At 31.6% G+C, this 10,588-nt stretch overlaps 1 protein-coding gene across 1 annotated transcript; it reads right to left on the bottom strand.

Moving 5' to 3' along the window:
- Nucleotides 1–7,626: 7,626 nt before the first annotated feature.
- On the bottom strand, nucleotides 7,627–10,517 carry LOC107437713 (ATP-binding cassette sub-family E member 1 pix). Its single transcript, XM_016049801.4, has one exon. It carries the CDS (start codon nucleotides 10,279–10,281, stop codon nucleotides 8,476–8,478), a length of 1,806 nt encoding a protein of 601 aa, XP_015905287.1. The 5' UTR covers nucleotides 10,282–10,517; the 3' UTR covers nucleotides 7,627–8,475.
- Between the last annotated feature and the right edge of the window lie 71 nt (nucleotides 10,518–10,588).

The following is a 10,588-nucleotide window of genomic DNA, read 5'->3' on the forward strand; positions in this document are numbered from 1 at the left end:
AAAATACTCCGACAATAAAAAAATTTTCATCTGGCATGCAATACTAATTTGAAATAATGGAATCGACAACAAAAGACAATCTCGAAAATAATTTTTTTTAATTTTAATTTTATTTTACTTTGTATGTCTTTTTTCTCTTCATTTTCATGCATTGTCATCCAATTGAAGTTTGTAGCTAGTCGGGAAGTTAGTTTAAAATCGATTACAAAATTCCACCCGGACAGACATACACGAAGGCAAGTTTATATAAACGTGGTAAAATATAAAATAAGAACAAAATGTATTACATAAAAGCTATTTGATATAGGAATATAAGAAAAGCAATTCCAACAGTACATTAATACGCAGTTTTGAATGTATAAAATAATTTAATGTAAACAATTGCTTACCTCCTCAGAAATCAATTTCCTTTCGTTTTGTTGTAATCCAAAGTAATGACATTTATATTTTTAAAAAAAGTTGCAAATAATTTTAATTAGTATCAATTAAAGTTAAATTTTAATTTGAAAGATTGAACAAAATAAAAGTTAACAAAAAATCTATATTTGAATTAAAAATAGTTCATTTAAATGGAGCAGTTAAAGGAGTTAAAAATTGAAGTTTAACAGAGAGTGATTCCCGCGTTTCTTTCAGAAAAAATATGTCAACAAAAGTAATCCCCTTCGATCCCTTAAAAGCTTGTTTCTGATTTCCTAGAACATCTAGATAATTGCTTGTTTAAGACAACTGTGACTAACCGACAAATGCATGGTTCTGGAAATATATGATATTTTATAAAAGGACAAAAAGCCTAGGGTCGTAAAGCCCAGGGCAATTTAAAGAAGTCNTAACAGAGAGTGATTCCCGCGTTTCTTTCAGAAAAAATATGTCAACAAAAATAATCCCCTTCGATCCCTTAAAAGCTTGCTTCTGTTTTCCTACAACATCTAGATAATTGCTTGTTTAAGACAACTGTGACTAACCGACAAATGCATGGTATATGATATTTTATAAAAGGACAAAAAGCCTAGGGTCGTAAAGCCCAGGGCAATTCGAAGAAGTCAAAGGAAGGACATTTTCTCATGGTGTAAAAGGAGATGCCTATATTTTGAGGGGTCAGATAACTGTCTGGGGTGGTGATCTGCAGGTGTTGAGAGTCAAGGAATGCTTTAAAATATATGTCAGTGAAGGATGCATTTTATTACACCAGGGAAGGGTAAAAGAGAGGCAACTATTTTAGTTTCCTAAACATTTGTTTTATTTTTTTATGCTGAGCCCTTCTTTTGGTTAAATCTTAATTTTAAAATTTTTTCTTAATAAATTAGAAATTGTCATACGTGGAAGAAAATTCAATCAAAACAGACGTATTTGTCTCGGTTTGGGGGGGGGAGTCTTATTTTATTTTTTTATTTGAAAAATAGCTTTATTAGGGGTATAGCTTCAAAAATGCCTATCCGTTACTCTTTTCTGTGAAGCGTTTTTGCTCTTTTGAGGAAGGGTAATAATTCTCGGAAAGAGTCTTTCACCCTATGTTAAAGTCGATTGTAACTACGAAAAGAAGATTTCAGCAAATCTTCACACAATCTCTTTCATATATATATATAAACTATTTTGAAAAAATGTCGCGTGGTCCCTTCATATGGGGCCCCCTTGACCGTCGGGGCCCCGGGGCGGTGCCCCGACTGCCCCGGCGTAGTTACGGCCCTGGGCCCTTGTAGTTTGCCCCTTACTTAGGGATCATGTTGAATTTGGAGGGTGGTTTTAAAAACGAGATACCTAAATATTGCGTAGATGTATGAGATATTGATACCTATGTATTTTTCACGTTGTATCAAATTAAACCAAACCCAAGTCAACCGAGTTGTAGAAGTTTTGAGTTAGGCCCCAAAATGAATATCTGAAATTCGCCCTAGGAATTAGCTTTCACCGCCATATTGAATTTACTGAAATGAGTTGTGATTAATAAAGAGAGAGACATAAAAATACGATCTAACCAAGAAGCGTATTGATTTCTCTGTATTTTTTTAAGATAATAAACAAAACAAAACCCAATAAGTTTCAAAATTTTCGAGTTAGACTCAAAATGAATATCTGAAGTATGCCCTTTACTTTAGACGCCATGTTGAATTTATTGAAATGGATGGTGGTTAATTAGGAGAGACCTAAACACTACGTAGTGGAATAATGATTTCTCTGTATTTTTTTTAAAGATCTGAACCAAAAGGAGTCAAACACACGTCGAGAGAGCTGCCTAGACGCCCCCCCCCCCAACAAAACGGAGCACTTTGAATAACTTTTCATCTAATGATGTAATAACTTTTGATCTTCACGTTCTAGGACTCAATCTTAACGAGGGAGTGACCTCAAATATTCTAATTAATTAGGGCAGACGATATTTTAAGTTACGAAATCAGTACCCAATTCGGATTTCTGACCCCAAAAACATAGGGGGTAGTCGCAGTCTGGGAAATATGGTCCCATTAGCTTGGTCAGGAGAGCAGTCCAAAGTTTGAACCCCTTACCGTTAATTTTACTTTTTACGTAATTCACAATATCTCAAAAAATTTGTAAGTGATTAAAATTTTTTTTGGCATACAATTTGTTTAGCGAAAGATAATTCCATACAAAAAACAACTTTTAGTAAGTATTTACTACTTTTTATTAGTTTATTTAATAATAGTTAAAGTATGTAGTTTAACATGGCAAAATTTGAGCGAAATCGGTTGAATAGTTCTGGAGAGATCGAATTTTAAAGAAGTCGTATATTTAAAATTCGATTTCTCAGAAACTATTCAACCGATTTCACTCAAATTTTGTATTTTGCCATGTAAAATTAAATACTACTTTAAAATGATTATTAAATAAAATTTATTTTTTTGTACAGAATAATCTTTGGATAAATAAACTTTATAATTGTGCGCAAAATTTTTTCAATTCGTTTAAAAAGGTCTTGAGATAAGGCAAAATACGCAAAAAGTAACATTAACATTAAGGGATCGCTCTCCTGACCTAAGTATGGGGATCATATTTACCATATTTAGGGGTCAGAAAACCGAAGGGAAAAAAAAGTATGTTTATTCAGAGAAAGTACGTTTTTGTGTCTGATTGCGTAACTTAAATCATCGTCTGCACTAATTTTTTTTTATATCCGTCGTTGAACAGCCGATCCAATCTTTGGGTTTACGTCTACTAATGTTCAACTCCATAGCCTTGTAATTTTGAATCAATCCAGAAGACAAAGAAACTGCTGGGTCAGGTCTTGATTTGTTATGGGAAGCATATTTGAGGTGACCCCTCAAAACTAACATTAAGATCGAGCCCTACAACCCGATTTTTCTGAGTGGTCAGTTTTTTTTATTTTATCGCACTGTACATTACATAATAAATCGGAGTTAATTTACACCTAAACATCAAGTTTCTTCGTACACAACTATAAATAAAAAAAAGGATTTCATTTAATTAGAAAATATAGCAATGAAAATTTAATAGAAGCACTGACGTAGCCGGATGTATCCACAAGGACCAGACACTTCTTGAAAATAAAAATAATAAAATAAGGAATTATTCACCTTCCCAATCTTTTTCATGCATGCAGTCACATTCATAAATGGTTACTTGATTTTCTTTTTCTTTTTAGTACCCTACAAGTATTACAGTAAGGGAAGATGGCGATGGTGTCGCTAAACCGGTACACAAAATCCCAGAATGAGACAATATTGAATGGTTTAACTCGAAGTCACATCTGGGCAAGCCACTAAAGATAAATAGTTTTAATTTATTCCAAGTGCTAGAATCGTATTGTTTTACTTGGCAATTTCAGTTGGCGCAAAGAACGATCCAGCTGTTCAACCATTCTGCTTTTGAATCGTGAATATGAAATTTTCTTTTATATTTATTTCTATTATTTGAATATCTTTTGAAATTAGTCTTTTAGGGAGTTAGCTTTCTTAAAATAAATTCCGAATCTCGTTAGACAATTCACAGTTAATTATATTCATTCACAATAAATTCCTCGGATTTAATTCTCTTCTGCCTTTAAGATCTTTCTAGCAAATTTTATAACTTTTTTTATGATACTCCTTCCACTTGTTTTGGCATGAGATATAGCTTCTTTTTCATTTTAATTTTGTTACCGCACACGTAAGATTAAAAGAACTTTTGATCCAGTTCTTAGGGCATGAAGTTTCACATTCAAACTCTAATCTTCAAATCTTGCCTAAATAAATTATTAAATACGTTGATGACTAACATTAATGTTAGTCACTCTACTAGAACACTAGCAATTGCTAGTGTTCTAGTAGAGAGAGCCATTTGAAGCCAGAATGTAATGACATTTTTTTATTCATAATTATCAAAAAATTCATTATGAATAAAAAAAATTTTCCTCTTAAATCTCATGAGATGTTGCTCCAAGACTCCTCAATTCTGCTTTTAACATTTGTCATACTTAGAATCTGTTTTTATTACCCAAGAATCAGTTTTCAGTTAAAAAGAAAATATACTATTAATTTTTTTTAGCTTATCAGTCCACGAAAATGTGAGTCAAAATTTTTAATCATTATTACTTTTTGTAATACTGCTGATGAAACTTAAGTCACTTTCTACCTTGGAGTAAGAGCTTTTTCCCTCAAGTTTTTCTTTCCACAATGAAATAGATACCCACAAAAAAAATTGAAAGATAAAGCTTTCTGCATTCCAATTCTTCATCAATCCTTATCTCGCCCTTGGCTGACTCTATGGGTGGTCCTGTAGAGTCCACCATGTAAAATGAGGGCAACCACAAAGCACTTGTAGCCTACAAATTTTGTGGTGGGGTTAAATAACTTTGCTGCTCACAGTTTAAGGGCGAGCGCAAGAGCTTTTGCTTTCCTCAATGAAATAGATATCCCACAAAAACAAATTGATAATTTGTAAGCAACAAATTGTTTGTGTTGCCCCCTTTTACATGGTGGACGCTAGAAGACGGAGGCTTGAACAACGAGAGGACCACTCGTCTGGACAGCAGAAGGGGGCACCTAGTCTTAGGCTATGTGCAAGCAGCTTTTGCTTTCCTCAGTGAAATAGATATTCCACAAAAACTAATTGAAAGAAATGTTATATTCCACAAGAACAAATTGTTCAGATAAGGAGTTCTACATTTTAATTCCTCATAAATCTACCACTCCTTATCTCCTCTGCTGACCCGATCGGTGGTCTGGTCCTCTAGCGTCTACAATGTAAAAGAAGGCAACCACAAACGATTTGTTGCTTACAAATTTTTAATTCGTTTTTGTGGGAAATCCATTTCATTGAGGAACGAAAAAGTTGTTAGTTCTCAGCCTTACTAGGAAAGTTACATAACTTTGACTAATCCTTAACTGCTCATCTCGAAAATCTTACATCTATTTACTCAACTTTTTAAAGTACTACTTATTTTTCTAAAAATGCATTTTTGAAGAACTGATATGGGGAGAGTTTTAAACTTCTGATTATTTTTATTTATCAGTTCTTAAATTTATTATGAAAGCAATATTCGTTGTTAGTTTGCTCCTTCCATATAAATTTTAATTATTTAATAGCTTTTTGTCTCTTTTAAATAGTGAGCTACACTTAATGAAATCAAGACAATGACTCGTAATACACAGATATACTATAAAGCGTCACAAAATTGCAGTTTTAAAAAAAAAATTTCATACTAATTAGTAGGTTAAAATAAAATTATTGACGTTTATCTGACAATTTTGCATTATAGGACAAAATGCAAATGTTAAAGATCAACATTAGTTTAAGGTAGACCGAATAAGAGTCTAGAACATCGACTTTCCAGTACATTTCTGCAAGCCAGAGTGCTGTTCATAGATTCTAAGTTGAGTATAATTTGTTTGTGATATATTTATATTTTTTTAAGTTATAAATTGTAGAATATGATAAAAAAATACATCAAGAAACAAATTGATATACTACTAAAAAAAAAAAAAAAAACACACACACACAGTTATATTACATAGATGAAGTGTTGCTAATTTTCATTTCTATAAATAATTCCTCCAATGGCTGGAATAACTAGTTGTTCTATGGAGGGTTAAAAAATTACTGTAAAATACATTGGAATATAAAAATATTGCGAAAATTTAATTTAGTAAGTGAAGAATATGAAAATATGCATATGCAAGGTGTTTATCAAGACCCTCCGTATTGAACATGCCTAGAGATCTTTTCAAAAAGTAAGTAAAAGAAATTATACAATAGTCTACACAATGAATATTTAAGTGAAAAAAAAAAGTTATTGAAATCTAATGAATAACTACTCAGGAAAACAAGACTGAAAATATAAAAACCAGTTTGATCGCCCTAGAAAACAGAAGGAATGTTAACTATGATTATAATTTATGTCTATAAATTTCATTAAGTTAAGAAAAATACATTGTAATAATTAGAATCAACTTTTGTCCGTTACCTCAGGTAATCAAACTGATTTTGATGTTTTAATTTTAGATTTCTCAGTTGTGATTTGCAAAATTTTGATACTGTTAGTCTTTTTTCTTTGCATTATTAACGAAATTTTTTTTTTTTTGAAGTTCATACAAAATCAAAGTTTACGATTCTAAAGCAATAATAGAAACTTTTCACAATGTTAAATATTCTCTTCTGTGGTAAGTTTTTATAGTAACTAATATTTAAATGTAAAAAAAATGACTTTGTGGATGAATGGTTGTATTTGAAGAAAATAAATGAGGATGAAATAATTGTATTTGAAAGAATTTTTTTTACTGATCTCAAAGTTTTACTTTCACATAAAAAAGTTTTATGAATCACCCAATCTGTTTAGATAATTTAATAACCCTTATTTGATTTTTAAGGTAACATTACAATTATTTTTAAATTAATACCTAATTACTTTAAACAAATGACATTTATATGACTGCAATTTTCAAAATAGTAACCGAATCAAGATATAATTAGAAAATGTGCATGCTAAATAAAATGTTAAAACCATTTAAAAAAATTAAATACGTTTCAGAAAAAATGCATTTTTTTGTGTGTGAATAAAAAACATAACATGATGTAAAGCAGAGTTTGAGATTTTTTTTAAACTACACACGCAGTAGGCAATCTTTTTTTTCCTATGGTAGTGGTCAGCCAATTGGAATCAGCACAGAAGTAAGGAATGTAGGAGGATGAGCTTTCAATTTGACAGATTTGAATTATTATTATCGTGGAGTCATAGGTGCACGAAAAAGTTGCTTGCCTCTCGCCATAGGTCCGAAAAAAGCGTTTGGTTTAAATAGAAGTACTCCATGGTTTAAATATTTCAATTTCTAACTAAATTTGGTTTAAAAATTTAATGTTATAGTTTCAGTGTTTCTGTCAAGTTTATTGAAACTAGTCTGAAGATCCTAACATACTTAACATTAAAAATATTTTTATACTAGTTATAAACATAAGTTTTTCTAGTCAAACTTTGTTGTCAAAGTGGAGGGCATTTAGTACATTGATCGCTTTATATTTCAGGACAAACCAAAAATATTGTGCATGGCTATATTAAAATAACCTTTAAAATGGCAAGTATTAAGCGTATTAATATTTTTTTCAACAGGTCTAACTGTACTTACAACAATAAACTAAAATAAAAAATCTTAAGAAATTAAAGAAAAAATATACAAATCATTCATTTACCAAAATAATTTTAATCATATTGACCAAAAACAAAAAAACACAAATACAATTATTTTCTTTTTACTTTCAAGATTGATATTAAATTTATATATAGTTCCGACAATTTAAATAACAGTACAAAATGTTTAATATTTTATTTCATGAAAATAAAATAGTAATTAATTATGGTTCAGTTATTCTTTTTACTTAAAAATGCACCTTCAAGGCGCTGGCTACATAAGTTTCAAGTAATAATAATCGATAAAAGAAACTGTTCTTGCTTCGAAAAAATTACTTTTTAAAACATAATTATAAATGATTTAATATGCTTTCTGATATATTATAAGAACAAAAACATAATAAACTATGGTTTAACAGAGCTTTTCACACCTTACTATAGCGAATGCATGCATATTTAACTTCTAAAATGAGGTACATAAAAATAAAATTATTTTGAATTATAAATTTAACATTCTTCACTTATTTTCCTATATATTTCACCTTTTTTTATTTCATAAAAGTGTTAAAAAATACTCAAGTAAAATTTTAAATTGGTTAATTTTTATATTATATTGTGCCAGGGCACTATGTCATTTCCCACACTTTTATTTTATTCAACAAAGAGTTCATTAATGATTTTAACTAATGAGGGAAAAAAAAGGTTTTTGACTTAAAAGTTTTATATATGCATAACAAATGAAATAACTTTACAAAAACCTTTAGTTTTGTACCACCAAATTTCACTTATATATAAAAATGTAAAAAATAAAACAAATATATTTGTAATAAATTATGGTTTTTGTTGCTTTTTATTATATTGTGCCTGCAAGGCACTGTGAAATTTTCTAGTTAAAATAATCATTAATCTTCCAAAAAGAAAAAATTTCCACCTTTCTTTTGTTCAGAGTCCTTTACTGAATTTAATTTATTAATACGTGGTCGGAAATTATTAGGATCTCGGCGGAAAGTAATGTTCAACAATTCTAAGAACTTGTTCATACCAGCAAGGAGGGTTTGTGGAGAGTTCGCGTGAGTTTCAACTGATGGTCTACCTTCAAATACAATCACCCTGTCAGCAAGGTAAGTAGCCATTATAAAATCGTGCTCTACGACAAAACCGGTTTTCTTAGCGTGTAAAATAAAGCGTTTGATAACTTTAGCTGCAACCAAACGCTGTTCGGAATCCAGATAGGCAGAGGGCTCGTCAATAAGGTAAACATCAGCCGGTTTACCCAAGCAAAGCACTAAGGCAACTCTTTGCAACTCACCACCAGACAAATTGCGGACTTCTTGGTCAATGATGTTATCAATCTGCAGAGGTTTCATGACATCAGCGATGAACTGGGGATGGACATAGGCATCACGGACTTTTTCGTGCAGCAATTGTCGAACAGAACCTTGCGATTTGGGAGATATTTTTTGCGGCTTGTAACTGATGTTTAGAGTTGGAATGGTGCCACCATCGTCTGGCTGTAATTTGCCAGCCATCATTCGGATAAAAGTCGTCTTGCCCGTACCATTTTCACCCAGCATAACAATGATCTCCGAATCAGTGAAAGTGCCAGTCTCCACGGACATTTTAAAGTTGCCCAACTGCTTAACCATCCTGGGATACTCATAACGACACATACGCTTGATTTCTTCTTCAGATGCTGTTTCAGAAACTTTAAAAACTAAAGACACATCTCTAAACCGGAGATTCTCCGTTGGGACAAATCCATCCAGAAAAATATTGATACCTTCTCGAACCGAGAAAGGCATAGTAACAACACCATACGCTCCTGGCACACCATACAAACAGCATATAAAATCAGAGAGATAATCTAACACTGATAAATCGTGTTCAACAACGATGATATACTTGGTAGGACTAATTAGGTACCTAATTGCTTCAGCAGCTTTTAAACGCTGTTTTACATCCAGATAACTGGAAGGTTCATCAAACATAAATATATCAGCTTTTTGTATGCATACAATAGCGCAAGCAAATCGTTGTAATTCCCCACCAGATAATTCTTGAACTTGTCGATCCCTAACATTTCCTAAATCCAACATTTCACATATCAAGTTTTGATTTTTAAGTTCATCTTTCTTGTCCAACAACTGTTGCACGGAACCTTGTACAGCTTTAGGTATTTGATCAACATATTGGGGTTTAATAATAGCCTTTAAATCATCTTCTAAAATTTTAGTGAAATAATTTTGCAACTCCGATCCTCGAAAATGAGCCAATATTTCAGTCCAGTCTGGAGGATCTAGATATTTCCCGAGATTAGGTTTCAATTTACCAGCAAGAATCTTTAACGCTGTTGATTTACCAATACCATTAGTGCCAACTAACCCCAATACTTCTCCAGGCCTTGGAGTTGGAAGTCTGTGAAGTTTAAAAGAATTTTGACTGTACCTATGAGTAGTGTCTCTTTCTAGATTGCTTGGAAGGTTAATAATAGTTATAGCTTCAAAGGGACATTTTTTGACACAAATACCACAACCAATACAAAGGTCTTCTGATATAGATGCGATCTTATCATTTGGTGTTACCTCAATACAAAGCTTCCCCATACGAACCACAGGACAAGATTTTTTACATTCTTGTTTACATCGCTTCGGTTTACATTTGTCATTACTGACAATTGCTATTCTTGTTAATTTGTCTTGAGTTGCCATACTGTTCACTTGACACGTGCAACTCCTAAGTAATGGTGTTTAAAAAATTAAAAAAAAAACAAAAATGGGCAAGCCGGTTTTGTCACTCGGTGTTGCCAAAAGTAACAAAAATTGAATTTCATTTTTACTCAAGCTGTAGAAACTATCAATTCTTACACAATGGCTTTTGAATATTCCATTCTTACATAAAAATGTAATTTTAATTCAATTCACAAAATAGAGCAATATATTCAAGAAACTCAAGTTTGATCTTCTTCAACGCTACCAGCACGTGGTATTACAATATTCACCAATCACAGAAGCTTAA

Source organism: Parasteatoda tepidariorum, chromosome 10 (assembly GCF_043381705.1).
Source record: "Parasteatoda tepidariorum isolate YZ-2023 chromosome 10, CAS_Ptep_4.0, whole genome shotgun sequence".
NCBI classification, from domain to species: Eukaryota; Metazoa; Arthropoda; class Arachnida; order Araneae; family Theridiidae; genus Parasteatoda; species Parasteatoda tepidariorum.

Coding starts and splice junctions, on each gene's coding strand:
- LOC107437713 (XM_016049801.4), bottom strand. CDS start 10,281: ATGGCAACTCAAGACAAATTAACAAGAATAGCAATTGTCAGTAATGAC.